General features: G+C 40.1%; 1 protein-coding gene across 1 annotated transcript in view; it reads left to right on the plus strand.

The window, feature by feature from the left end:
- SGPL1 (sphingosine-1-phosphate lyase 1) overlaps positions 1-14,791 on the plus strand; it is a 55,730-nt gene that overhangs the window by 29,928 nt on the left and 11,011 nt on the right. Inside the window, exons 3-6 of the mRNA XM_065408189.1 lie at positions 2,367-2,434; positions 4,180-4,327; positions 8,105-8,184; positions 9,887-10,015. Of these exons, the coding sequence (XP_065264261.1) occupies positions 2,367-2,434; positions 4,180-4,327; positions 8,105-8,184; positions 9,887-10,015 (425 nt within the window). The remainder of the gene's footprint in view (positions 1-2,366; positions 2,435-4,179; positions 4,328-8,104; positions 8,185-9,886; positions 10,016-14,791) is intronic.

The raw sequence follows: 14,791 nt of genomic DNA on the forward strand, positions 1-14,791 counted from the left end.
CTAAGACTCATTGTTAATTATTCACACAGATTAACATAAGGCAATGGCCTGTTTCTCCACCATTCACAGATGATTTGCTATACATTTCAAAGAGATGAATACAGTGATCTCCCATGTTTACAATTCATTTAAATACTAGGATGTTCTTTTGATCTCTGAATTATCAGAATACAGCATAGACAGGGTCTGTTGATTACATTGTTGACCACTACCCATATTTATGTAAAAATACACTAAAACACAAACATTATCTCCCCATATGTCTTTAAGGGTTGAATTTAAGTCCTTCATCCTTTCTGGCCATGCATCACAACATTATAAACAGGCTTCTGACGTAACCCAGAATGTACCAGTAAAATCTCTGGTTATCATATTAAGATCAAGATGTGGCAAAGTTTCAGTAGCTAAACCATTCCATATTAGGGAGTGGTGGAAGACAGTCTAGAGTGTGCCTGTGTGATGCAGAAAAGTTGCCCTGCTCCTCCCCTCCCATTGGACTTTTGGTTCAACACTCAATTGCTGGTCACTCCTGTGGATCAAAAGTCAGAAATTGCACAGAACTCAAAGGTGACTCTGGTGAGGTTCATGATGGGAAATCATGATACAATAGCGAAACATCAGGCGTGGAGGATTGTCTGGAACACATCTTGGGCTGAAGAAGGGGGGCTCCCTTTCCTTTCCATTAATCATACATATTTACTGTCTGAGAGTCAGTTATTTAAGGTACATACCCACATGTTTTCATCTGTTCTGAGCCTTTTTCCTTGTTTGAACTGTAAAAATTAAATTGGATCTCTTGGTCTATTGCCGTGCATTCTTCTTTATTGTGGCAAGGTGGTGATAAAGATCACTGGACCTATCTGAGAGAGGAGGCTGTAGTGCCCTGTGAGTCCCATAGGAGTATGTAGTAGTTTCTAGTGGCTGTTATTAGGAGTAACAGCATATTAATTTGATGTTTAATTTTATGCTTCTCCCACAGTTTCCCAGGGGAGGGAAAAGTACATTTGAATAGCTAAAAACACTCTTTTTAGCAAGAATAAACAGAAGATTTCTTGGCTCTGAGTTTCAAGCTAGAACAGCACTAGTACCTGAGTTTTCTTAATATAATTTGTTTTTTAAATACTAGCATAGTGTTGGGAAATCTTACATAAAATTCAGGATGTTTAATCTAAGTATACAGTAAAAATTGAAGAAACTTGCACTCCTAGGAACGAACAAACAAACAAAAAGCAGATTATCAACAATGCATGTAATACAAATTCTTTCCAAAGTCTAAGCTATTAAGTATTTACTGCAGAACATTAGTGCAAAGTTAGCTGAGTTTGTATTCTCCTGTTGGTGTCTCAAGATTGCAAGATAGATAGTATGAAGAAAAGAAGCAAAGTAAAGGAGTCATACTAGTATCAAAGATAAAGATTATAAAGTCTCTAGAGTGAGATTTTCAGTTGTTTCTTCATGAAAGTGTTATCTGTAGCTGCCAATGTTTACCTAAGTGTGTGTAAAGTGTGTCTTTAATTCCTCTGATCTAACCTTATGTCACTTTTCTGTGGCTAAAGGATCTGTGGCATCCCTCTGCTGGATTAAATCCCGATAGCTGTCGAGAGACTGTCTTCCAAAGATGGTATTGAGCATAGCTAACCCTATCATTGCTTCTCCAGCAAAGGTCAGAAGCAGAATCTGGATTTCAATGAGATTTCTACATAACCCGGATGGAAAATTGGATGTGTGTGGCACAAATCAGGTGACTTTGTCCACACCAAAAAGGAGATAGTAGTAGTTTAACCAGAACACATGTCCAGTATTCTCCTGGTACCTGGCCACTTGCTGTGACCATTTGCAACAAAAAGCAGAGATTGTGTTGTCAGAGTGCAATCACTGGCCAGTAATATTCTGCATATGAAATGGAAAAATGCTTTCAATAAGCATCTACTTCTTTCTCTTCTGAATAGTGGTCCTCGTAGAAGTGAGGTGTGTCTCTCTCTCTCTCTCTCTCTCCTTTCCCCCCAGTATTTAGAACTCTACAGACAGGTGATGCAGGCTGGTGCTATTCATGTTTGTTCTCCTCCTGTCTCACCCAAGACATGCTGGACACCTGAGGTGAAATTATGACTCCACTGGAGTCAAGAGAGAAACTCCCATTGATTTTAATAGAGCCAGAATTTCACCTCTGGTATTCTTCTTATAGCTTTCCTGTCCAGAATGCCAAATAATGCAAGAATATATGTATATGGTGAGTTAGACAAATGCCTACTAATGACTAAACAAGGCTCTTAAATCACCTTTGCATACTAAACTCTAGGGTTTTTTTGGTTTATTATTTCAGAGCAGGTTGCTCAATTTTGATTTTTGTTTCTTGTTTATCTCAGGTTTAACATCACGAAGTAAAAAATGGTTCTTTAAAACTCTAAGAAAACTGCCTTTTGTTGGCGCCATAGTAAGTATCTGAACAGCTTTCCTTAACATTCAGCCAACTCTATCTGTCTGTCCTAATTTGTATTGCAATAACGCCCAGGAGACCTTTGTGCTAGGCGCTGGACAAACATGAAGTCCCTGCCCCAAAGAGCTTACAGTCCAAGTAATCTTTCTGTAGCAGTATTGGCCTCAGAAAAGGGAGATGACATTTTCATTGCCAGTAATACCAAGCAGCTGAGTTTCCCCAACTCCTTTCTGTATATTATCAGACTTTCTGAAAATAGCCTTAAGTGGTGGATGAAGGCCACAGAGTTTACTATGGGTTATTTATCTGCCTAACTTACCATTCTGTTTGTGTCCTCCACATGTAGTTAACTGAATGTGGTAACTGAATCTTGTGTTATGCAAGAGGAAGAGGTTATTCTCCTTGTCTTTGATTGGTTTAGAACTCCTATCTGTGTTAGGAATAGCTTGGACTCTACTCTTAAGAGAGCAGAAGCTATGTAATCATTAAAACAAGAAATACAATGAAGTTTTTTTTTTTTTTTTTTTTTTTTTAACTGAAACTTAAACCTATTTACTACAAGATTCAGCAATTGTCATGAATTCTTACCATCAAGAAGGGTATAACAGTGGTTTTCATTTTTTTTTTTTTTTCCATTTGCAGACCTCTAAAAATTTTTTGAATGGAGGTGCAGACCCCTTTGGGAAATCTTAAACATAGTCTGCGAACCCTCAGGGGGCTGGGGACCACAGGTTGCAAACCACTGGCTTAGCATGATAAAGAATGCTTTCTCTCCCAGATCTTCCCTTGGCATTATTACTGATGCATGGAACTAGTTTTAAAAGCTTTTATCCGGCTCTTATAAGTATCTCCCCATATGCTGATGTCCTGACCAATACATTCCATCGTTTGACCTGGTTGTCATAACCAGTGAGCTGTGGCAGATGAATTTATAACTTAATATTATATTCCATTTATGTCTGTTCCTTGCTTACTGGCAAAGGAGACACAAAGTAGTCCTGGGCTCCCTACAACTGTTCCTTATTTTTACATGACCCACATTTTCAGGATAGTGCTACTGAGATGTTGGCCCATTGCAAAGAAACGGTTTAGTGTCTCATTTGCCTAGTGCGTCCATTGATCAGTAGGGTCTGACACATAAGCCTATCATGTTGCTTACAAGAGGCCATGATGTCCAGGTATTCCAATGTTCAAAAGTCTCTGTTACTGATGGTATCTCAACAGCTATATTAGATAATGCTTCTGGGAGAGAGATCTGTGCTGCTGTGAGGGCAGATCTGGGCCTTCAAACTGTAGATTGGGGGAGAAGTGAAAGTGTCCTAATCTTATCTGTGTGTTCTTTCATTGTGTTACGTTATTGTGCAACATAGATATTTTTTCAGAGTTTCTAAACGTATATCTGATTTCTGAAGCAAGATGGTCCATAAAGTAATCCATCTTGAAACTGTAACTGGTATAAAATCAGCTATTTATATTGTCATGGTCTTGAACACCATAAAAACGCTGGGGTGGAGGGGAGCCCAACATCTTGCTTTGCTACATTTGACAAACAAAATCATTTTCAAGATTCTAAATAGGCATTAAAGGATGAAATTAACATGCACACTATTTGACAGTATCCGTTTAAGAAGTTAACACAGTTCACAGTGTTGAGCTCACTGTTCCAGTCATTAGCACTGAATGTTCTGTGTACCATAAAATGTGTGCACCCTATTGTTGAAGGCATTTCATTTTCTTTTTAGATACAGAAGCAGTTTAATAAGGCCTTGGATGATGTAGCCTCTGGTTTGCACTTCCTGAATGATGGAAAGAGTTATATCAAAGCATTGCCAGCGCAAGGCATGAGCCAACCTGTACTACTAGAGAAGATGAAGGAGTACAGCTCTATGGGTATGATAGTGAGCATATACTGGTATATATGCAGGCAGAGGCGCTGTCTTTCTCAATTGCCGGGGGGTGCTCGACCCCCCAGGCCATGCCCTTACTCAACCCCTTCCCACAAGCACCCACCCCCACCCTGCCTCTTCCCAATCCCTCCCCTGAGCATGTCCCACCCTTGCTCCTCCTCATCTCCCTCCCCCCAGTGCCTCCTGCATGCTGTTGAACAGCTGATCCCGGGGAGGAGCTGATCGCAGGGATTGAGCACCCACTGTTTTTTTCCGGGGGTGCACCAGTCCCTAAGCACCCACAGAGTTGGCGCCTATGTATGCAGGTCTACTTCATAGGCCTAATATTAGAATTATGCTATATGTTTACACACCTATAAAGGTAAAATGGACTCTGGTGACTGCTACAAATAGTTTCAGCTTAAATATTTTTCTTGGTGTTCATCAAATGTTAATTGGTGCTGTCCTGTAAATGACTAATACCAATCCTCATGTTTCTAGTTAACTACAATTATTAACTAATACTCAGGCATCCCATTAAAAAAAACTCAGGTGCCCAGCGTTCTAATGCTGAAGGTAATGGAAAAGTAATTCTGTTCCATCATGGTAGTGATATATAATGCAGACAATCTGGGTTTGAGGGTAATGGTTACAAAGGTAACTGGAAAGTCTTTTTATTCTGTTTCACTGACCAGTCTGTCACAGTAAGGAGGAAAGGATAGTCTCCTGGTTGTCTGAGGTGGGGCTGGGCCAATTTGACCACTACTCTTCTGGGGATCTTTTTCCCAAAACAGATGCATCAATGCACTTTCTTCCTTTCTCCTCCACCTCCAATCCTAAGGGAAATAAATCAACAGCAGCAGTCCAGCTCTAATGAGCAACCCCACCGCAACAAATCAGTGAGCATGCAATGGGGGGGGAAAACACTTTAACTGCCCTTATTGAAAGAGTGAGGTCTCTTTTTAAACTGTGCAGTGTCCTAACACTAAGTATTTGGCCCAGAAAAGCAAGACAGTTTCTTCTTGACTGAGACTTGTAACTTGGAAAATATTTTGGAGTCAGGTCTGAATATGCTTCAGAGCAATTAACCCAATGCGAGGCTTTTGCCAGAAGCATGGTTTGTTTGTTTTGTAAAGCAAAAAGCAAAGTACAAAACATTGCTTACATGAAATTTCTCGCTTATCTCCGTCACTGTGACTTGTAGTTTGTTATATGCCATAGTGTTTCATTGGCTTGGTTCCACATAGACAGCATGTGAAACCTCACTGCTGAGTTGCTTCTGTCATCTGAAATCTCTACTCCAGTTAACGTAGCTGCCACCTTCTAATCAGAAAACTTAGGGGGGGTTTACAGCTTCCAAAAGAGTCTGGTTAGGAGGACTGGCTAATATTGTACCATTCCTGGCTTCAGGACTTTCTTCTCGAAACAGTTTGGCACCGCTAAATCTGAAATAAACAATATTGCATGTAGGAAAATTTTCAGTAAAATCAATCTTACTATTTTCCTATTCTCCAAACTTCTTCTAGAGCTTGCTGTGCCCTCTTTTTCTGTGTCTGTTTTCTATGTCCTCAATTTTCTATTTTCAAAATGCTTTTTTCCTCAGACTCCCTCTCATGTGCTTTGTATAAGCATAACAGCACCTTTGATCTTTTGTAGGGGAGAAAGCAACACGCCACATTTATTGAAGATACAACAATTAGCATATGCTTTTCAGTCACACATACACCATGCACACTGCCCTGCCAGTCGATGTTATAGTTACCAGTCCGGATCAACCTAGTGTCCAGCTAGGTTGATCACGAGGTAGGGAGGAGCCAGGTTCCATTGGTTGTGACACGATGCTCTGGGGAAGTCTTGGCAGGACGAACCCAAAGTGTCATGGCAAGGCACCCTGTTTATATAGTGATTTTTCTTTCATTGGGACCCAATGAGTTTTGCTCTGTCATGCTGTAATCAATTGTTGTTTGACGAGAGCTTGTTTTCTTAAATTGTCCTTCTCATTCTTTATCACAGCTATCTCTTCCCCATTGATAGGTGCCTGTCTCATCTTTAGCGTTGTCAATCTGCCCTCCTCTGACATTTCAATAAGGGGTGTTGCAGCCTCCTGGCGCACTTGCATCTGTCTCTGGTTCCTCCCTCGTACATCTGGTTCAGTGATGGCCTTCAAACTTCTCTCTTAACACATACATTCCTCATTCACACACACAACAGAATTAATTTACACAGAACATTTTGAACAGGAACATCAAATTGCAATGCAAAAGAAAAACAATCACTGCATTCTTTTACTTATTTTAAAATGCTAAACCTACAACAAATTGGTGACCCTCAAAGGTCTGTCACTGCCTTGAAATCAGTCCAGACACAGATTCTGGCTGATGTATCTCTACCAATGGCCCATTAGGCCATTCCTTTCTGTTATTCAAAAAGGGTGGCTGGCAGGATATGATCAAATCATACATAATACATTTAATACATGCTACATTATTATTCTTTATCCTTCATTCTAAATTATATTAATACAAACACAAAATCCTACTACTGCAGTGCCAACTTCTCTTCCCCCCCCCCCCCAGTCTGTTTTTACCTTTATTGTTCACTTCTCCTTTCTCCAAAAGCTATTTGGGAGGGAGAGCATTGGTCCTGAGTTCTATGTATGCAAGTGAAGTTGACACCCCCTGAGTTATGAAAGTTTCCCCTTCCAAGTGGAAGAGGAACTTTTTTTTGGGGGGGTGGGGGTGGGGTTAAAAGGAGAAAGATGGTATTGGATAAAGCGGGGAACCAAATCCTATTGAAAACATTCCCTGAAATGGTGCATTTGCACTACAGCTTTGCTTTAGTGATAGAAGGTTCCCCAGTTAAAACACTTGGATGCTGGACAACATGTGGAGGTGCTTATTGGTAAGGGCGCAGCCCTAGCTCTGCCAGACATACCTGCTATGTTCTGAAGTTGCAGTAATTTGCATGCACTTTTAGGTGAAAACAGTTGCTGGAGGTTGCATTGCATATTTTAGCAGTACAGATTGGTTTGAACTGTTTTTCAAGTATCTTGTAACATTGTTAAATGTTCTGTTGGTATAGCTACCACCTTCAGTGAATAGAATCCAGCAGTGTGGATAGGTTTTTGGAATTTGAATGGGAATTATTGCAAAGTTGTTTACATTTACTACATATACTCTGTTGTAGTTGCATATTGCTCAACTATTGCATCTTTTATAGCCATTGCATTCGGTAAAATGTGACTGAATACTTATGGCTTCTAATTTATTACTATGACATTTTGTTTGTTCTAATCATCCGGATACCAGGGAAGCAGGAAATATACTAGAGGAAGGGTTTAGCATTTTACATTCTGAATGCTTCCACCCAAGTATAGACTGGAAGTAACATACTAACCACAGCCTTTTTATTTTTTCAAAGCCCTTTTACATTATGAGCCAGTAATAGATAATCAACGAGGGGAACTTGACCTAAACATTTGCAAAATTTGGACAAACCTACATAGGGCGTGCCAATTCTTAGAAGTTGCTAGTCAGTCAGGCACTCCAGTTAAGTTACTTTCTTTGCCTTGATTTTAAAAAGTTGAGTTTCCTCATGTAATTCTGAGTTATTTTAATGGTAGTATGGAGGGAATTGTTAGTGCTAATCAGTAACTGAGAGGATCACACTTGTGGTATGCATTGCTACTAGGATAGATGCTATTTTTTGCACTTTTGGGTAGCTTTCATATTAGGATGGCTGCTTATGCAAACGTATGCTGTTTATGCTTTTTATTTTTCAGGTAAAGTACATTGGGAGGATGGGAAAGTCTCTGGGACAGTATACAGCGGGGAAGAGAAACTCACTCACCTGCTAGTGAAGGTAAATAAGTGTTCAAGAAGTATAATTTATGTGTGATTCAGACAAATACGTTTGTGGGATGAAGATCCATAAACACCTTCATTCCCTATTTATAATTCCTATTTATCTTGTCTTGGAAGATGGTAGAACAAAGAACGTTGGTCTGAAGTCAAAGGAAAAGACTGAGATAGATATGGCTGAAGGAACGAGAGTATTAGCAAAACAATTGCGCCATGGAATAGATGACCAAAGGCTGTGGCTGTCAAAGCACTGTCACTGTAGATATTCAAGAACAGATTGGGTAAAACATTTGGAATGATAAAGCAAGTAACAAATTACAAGGGAATGAGTAAACTGACATTGGCTGACTACACCTTGAATTTGGCCTGCAGCTACCTATTCCAGGACTAGGCTTCTGTGGAAGTTCTGACTGGGACAGCCTGTTGAGCTGGGCCCCGCAGCCAAGGCAAATGAACACTTGTAACAAACTGTATAGTGCAGCCAATATTCTGATGGTAGTAAAATCAGAAGGCTGGCTTGCTTCATCCAAGTCCCTGTTGTGTCGTAGCCAGAAACTTCTCTCCTTGGGAAGGTTGAAAGAGTTCTAAACAGCCCAAAGACCTGTTTAGATGCCTAGATCAGAAATTCTTCTCCCAGGAAAAAAGAACGTCCTTCCCTTAGTCAGCCCTCTTCTGGGGGTAGCCTTTTTAGTAATTGAAATGAGCTTCATTTGGGTACTTAACTCAGTGTTTGATTCCTATTGCCTGTTAATTTTCCTTGCTTTCAGGTGCTTGAGTGTATAAACCCCATCACAGCTTTTCTTCAGGAAATCTTGCTAAATTCTTTGGTTCTAGATAGGTGGACACTTGTTCTGTATTTTGGCTGATTACGCTGTCACTGACTTCGGTAGAATTGGTTCTGGCGAGTGGAGAACAGAATCAGGCCTGCACTAGCTTTTGCTTGTCATGTAAAGCCCTGGTTGCAAAATACTTTGGTATGAAATGGTAGCTTTTGAAAACACTTTTGATGCATATCAGGTGGACAGTCTTACTGCTTCTAAGAGTTTGTTTTCCCAGCTGAACCATCTGCCTGTAGTTGCTCCAGAATTCTCCTGTGGCCACAAACTTGTCTGTTACTGTTGTAGATCTCGTTCTAAAGTTAATTATTCAAACAAATGTATCAACTGCTTCTTGTACTAACGAGAGTTTTAGTCACTTATTTTTTTTAAAAGAATAAAAACTGGTACTTGTAAAAGTTCATCTTGTAAAGCAGCCATTTGTTTTCTTTTAATAGAGGTAAGCTGAGAACAGGTGTATTTGCACCTTATAACTTATTTAAACAACATTTGTTACTGAAATAGGCCATTCCTCATGTTGTTGTTGTTGCATAATCGTACCACAGGCCAAATGTGCCCTAGGGTAATTCTGGAGTTAGCCACAGTGGGTAGACCGTGTGAGTGTCTCCGTCACATTTGTAGCTTCAGTTACTTGTAGAAACTCCTACTACAGCTAAAGTCTGCAAAACACTGCTTTGGGCTGCCTAAGACTTGCTGCTGCTGCTGCTCCTTGCTACTGTGGCTGAAAATAGCTCATTGAATTAGCTCACTTGTAATGCTGTCTGTATTGCCACCTTTGATTCCCATTGCGGAACTTGTTAAACAATAACCCAGATCTTGTTCTGCAATATATCAGTGCAAGACAGACATGCTCGTTTCTTTCTGAAGGTTTATGAGGAGTTTGCATGGAGTAATCCCCTTCATCCAGATGTATTCCCAGGCCTGAGGAAGATGGAAGCGGAGGTGGTGAGGATGGCCTGCACACTCTTCAATGGGGGACCTAATTCCTGTGGAGTAGTAAGTAATCTAGAAGCTAAATCAGAGCCCCCCTTAAACATATGAACTTTCCTAATTTGACTCTGCACACTTCCTTTTCTACTAGTTGTGCTAAGATTATTCCTGTAAATCGTGTTAGGCTTTTTCTACACTAAAAAGAATTCTGCCAGTATAAACTGAGTCTCCATTAGGAGGCTTTACCAGTGTAGCTATACCAGCAAATTCTTTCATCAGTATAGTTTTATACCAGTTCCCTGAAAGAGAGAAATTACTCTGACATAGCTATGTCTTAATGGGCATATGTCTTCTGACATTGCTATACTGGCAAAACATTGTAAGCGTAGACCAGGCCTTAGATGGGGGAAGGGACACAACCGACTCTAAAATGTAACTGGCTTGGGGTGGTGTGTTTGAGGGCGGGTAGGTTTTCTTTAATTTTGCTCTAATCTAGAAATCTATCATCAGGCCACAACTAGGATTGCAAACAATTCTGGCTGGTTGGCTTGGAGACCACTAAGAAGCAGTTGAGGGTATTAAATGGCTTTGATCAACAGGGTATGGTACATATTATTCTTGTCCAACTTGTAAGCTGTCTGCACAAGTTAGCTTGCATGGTTTTAAAGCTCACAGGCACTGAAATTAACTATTCGAAAGTATTGATTGAATTAGTTACTTGCAAAACGAGTTTTAGTCCATGTCCCTCATTTCATACTTTCTAAACAGTCACACTTTTTGTTGCATTAAGAAATGGATCCGTCCCATAAAAATACAGCACGTATTTTCTTATGCTCCTCTTGTCTCAAAATTAGATTGTAAGCTTCTCAGGGCAGGGACTGGTTGTTTATTTATTTATTTATTTTTGTAGTTGTGTGTGTGCAGTGCCGAGCACAGTGGCATCTAGTCAGTAATTGACGTCTCTTGGCACTACTGCAATACAAGTAAGAAGTAGGCTGTGTTTGTAAGTTGTAGAGAGCTAATTCTATCGTGGGCAAGGTACTGGTGGCAAATCATGAATTAAGTTGTCAGAACCTGCCACATAATTGCTGCTGGTGACTGTGCTGGTGTACTATATGGCCAGTTGAAGGTGTGTTTTTAAAAAAAAATAAAAAAATAAAAAAATCTGTGTGTCTGAAAGACATTTATCCCCACCTCTTATCAATACTGACTTTCAGTTGCATAGAACACTGACTAAATTATCTGAGGAGGGTAGCTTGGATCACACCAATCTCTCTCTACAATTGTGGTTTTAATTGGTCTCTAATTTAATAGTTGTCATGTACTTAGCAGAATTTTGCAACACTTCTCTTGCGTTTGGAGAACTTCACTCACAAACTCTCAACACCTAAAATGGTTAAAATGGGTTTTTTGTTTTTGTTTTTTTGTTTTTTTTTAATTGTTCATGATAGCTTTAAAAAGTGTCTAGCTTTCGGTCTAAGTGCTATTATCTAAATGAAAATACAAGTCACATATAAGGTAAATAAAAATTTCACCAGCTGCTTCTCTCTTCATAACGAGAAAATAAATTATAAAAATGACATTAAGCCCCCCAAATACCCCCTAATAAAAATACCAGCACATGTCCTTCCCCCTTCACTAAAGCCTGAGTAATTAAACGGGCCTTGCAGCATGCCCTGAAGCTCTGCAAATTGGGGTATAAGGCATAAGTCCTGCTGAGGTTCAAGCAGAAGCCTAAGCAAAGCAGTCAGGGAAGTGTTAAATTTTGGTGTGGAAATTACATACTACCTTGTTGAACAGTTACCCAATATGCAAGGCCAGTGGGAGAGTTGAAGTGGTTAGCCAGAAACTAATAAAATTGACCTAACCCTGTAATTAACTTCCTGAAACTAGCCTTGCAGGTATTGAGTTCCCCCAGTGTACAAGACAGGTGCTTTGAAACAGCAGATTTCAAAAATGGAACTAGCAGTTTGTGACTAAGGGACCTCTTGGTGCCTCACCATCCTGGGGAAGTGTCAGAGCTAAAGGAAGGCTCCGGAGAGGTGATGTGGAGGCCAGATGTTGTTTTGAGCACATAGTGTGACAGACTGTCTCAAAGGGTTGGAAGTGGGCCATGATTTCAAAACAGTAACTTCTAGGTAAGGTTTTGTACCTAAATATTTCAGCAAGATTTCTGATGGCTCAAATAGTCATTCCAGAGAGTTGTGCCAAACAGTTAAAGGAATATTTCTTCGAAGACTTTTCAGACTTGCATGTTTCCCCCCCACCTTCTGTTGTTCAGATTAACACCTCAGATCACTGTCTCTGAAAGGCCAGGGGAAAAGCATTTTTATCTGTGCCTTCACTTTGTTTTTTCATGTATGTGACACTGCTGACCTTGTATGGGGCAGTCAGCTTTCCCTCTGTGTGGCTCTTTCAGACTTTAAAAGAGAAACATTTGAGGCGGTGTGTGAGGAAACAAAATGAGGCAGACCATGGACAGCTGTAGTGCTTGAGTCTATAATAATTATAATTATAATTATAATTTATAATTAATGGAGATATCCCATCTCCTAGAACTGGAAGGGACCTTGAAAGGTCATTGAGTCCAGCCCCCTGCCTTCACTAGCAGGACCAAGTACTGATTTTGCCCCAGGTCCCCAAGTGGCCCCCTCAAGGATTGAACTCACAACCCTGGGTTTAGCAGGCCAATGCTCAAACCACTGAGCTATCCCTCCCCCCCGTCTACTTCTACAGTCTACTTCTGTAATTTTTTTTTTTTAAACAAATTTGAGTAGTCTGAAAGTTGTTGTCCCTTTTTAATGTATAAAGTCTCTGATTTACTTTTATTCCACCTACAGTCTTGTAGTTTAAAATATACATTTGCTCCTGAAATTGTTGGCCATAACTGCTGTTTTTGAGACATATAGTCTGGCCATGTCTGGAGACATTACTGTCTGGTTTCTTTCATTCTGGATGAGGTGACCACTGTTGTTACTAATCTGAAGTAGGGAATTGGGACTGCTAGTACAATTTCAGTAATGCCCCCTCAGTGGTCTATTAAGGCAGGTGGAACATGTTGGATAAACATAGTAAAAATTCAGTGTCCAGAGTGCTGGGGAATATGTAGGAACAGGTTTTTGTTTCTGTAACTGCTTTCCACTGAGGTCAAATTTATTTCCTTGTTACTCTAAGAAATAAGAAATCCTGAGAGAAATCCAGTTCTAATCATGTATGACTTCTTGCAGCATTTTGAATGATACTTATGCCTTGGACGAGTGTAAAAACAAAATAGAGTAAATTATCAGTGTAGTGAATGTTAAATTAGATGCACAACTTTCATTATTTATGGGAGTTGTCTTCATTCTGGACATGTTCCTAAAACTGTTCCCCTTATGTTTAAATACTAGTATTGCTATTCCCTTGTAGGAGTTTTCAACTCCCCTTTCCCCCCCTGAATTACTTTTTAAGATGATGCTCATCTTTCTGGAAATATTTCAAGCTAATCTTTTCCAACAGGAAAACGTGTTTCCAGTTTTTTCTTAATCAGTTCTCTTTTTTGCGGTCCTTAATTTTAGGGGGCAGTAACAAGAGACTCCAAATGGAGGCTTACAATCAGTTCTGAATCATGTAATGTTCACTGCATAGTCTGGGGATTTCTTTCTCCTATGATGCGGAATTGGATTCTCAACGGCAAGCTTTCTCTTTTTGTAGAAGTCCTTCTGAGAATGTTTATGGATTTCCCCTGTAATTCCAGTGAAGAGGGGTTTTTCCATGTAACTTCAGTTAATGAATTTCCTTCCCCCCTCCTCCCTCCCTCCCCCCCCCCCCCCGGTTAGTCAGCAAAATCCATGATATTTTAAAGACTAACACCTGGTTTGAGTGCAGTGTCATTGAGGAGAATGGAGCACTTTAAAAAAAACAAAACAAAACCCTCTCCATTCCTGTTTCTCCTCATGCCCACCCTGTCCTCAGCTGGAGACAAGCAGTCAACTTGGAGCTCTTGCTGACTTCTGTGTGCACATGCTTTTGCTACCATAAAGTCTTGGTGTTTTTCTCTTTAAAGCTTTGCCTGTGTCTTTCTTAAGTTATTTGCCTAAAGTATGTACATGAGGCAGAAAGAGGAAAGAAAATGAGTCACCCCTGTATCTTCTCTAAAACTTGGCATGTTTGTTCCTTCTGCCATTCTCCCAATTTCCAGTGCTTTGAACTTTTGTCAGGTAGCTAGCTTCACGTTGGAAATCGGCTTTTAAACGTGAAATGTGAGCACCATTCTTGTGGACCTAGACTTGCCCTTTTGCAGGTCTTTGGGTTTTATCTACCAATAATGAGACTGGATCACCTTGTGAGGCGTAAGTAGTGGGATTGACAGGAGGTTGGCTTGTAGTGGCCTTGTGTGATGCTGCCACCATGGAATAGCTGTGCACTGGATTTTGGTGTACATGCTTCCCCAGCAACAAACTACCATTTGTTGATATCATTCATGGGGCTAGTACAACCTGGAAAATCAAGGATTTTTTGCCAGCTTTGTCTCCCATCTCTAAAGGTTTTATTTCCTAGTCAACAATTAAACTCTGGAATCCACAATTCTGCGAAAGGCGTTAAGATAGGGGTCGGATGGGTTTCTTCTTTTTAATGCAGAGGTAAATGGAAGAGGGATATGTTTAGGGTGGTGGTTCATAGTAACTTGTAAGAACCCATAAGCTTTTCTTCCCTTGAGAATGAGACAAGGATAGAATCTAACTCTGGTTAAACATCACATTTTCACTTTTAAACGCTAACTTCAGATGTATAAAGAGGTACTTTGAAGTTCTGAGGGAATTCATAAGGAAACAAATGACACATTTTAGAAAGGGTGGAGGG

This window comes from Emys orbicularis, chromosome 7 (assembly GCF_028017835.1).
Source record: "Emys orbicularis isolate rEmyOrb1 chromosome 7, rEmyOrb1.hap1, whole genome shotgun sequence".
In the NCBI taxonomy this organism is placed as follows: Eukaryota; Metazoa; Chordata; order Testudines; family Emydidae; genus Emys; species Emys orbicularis.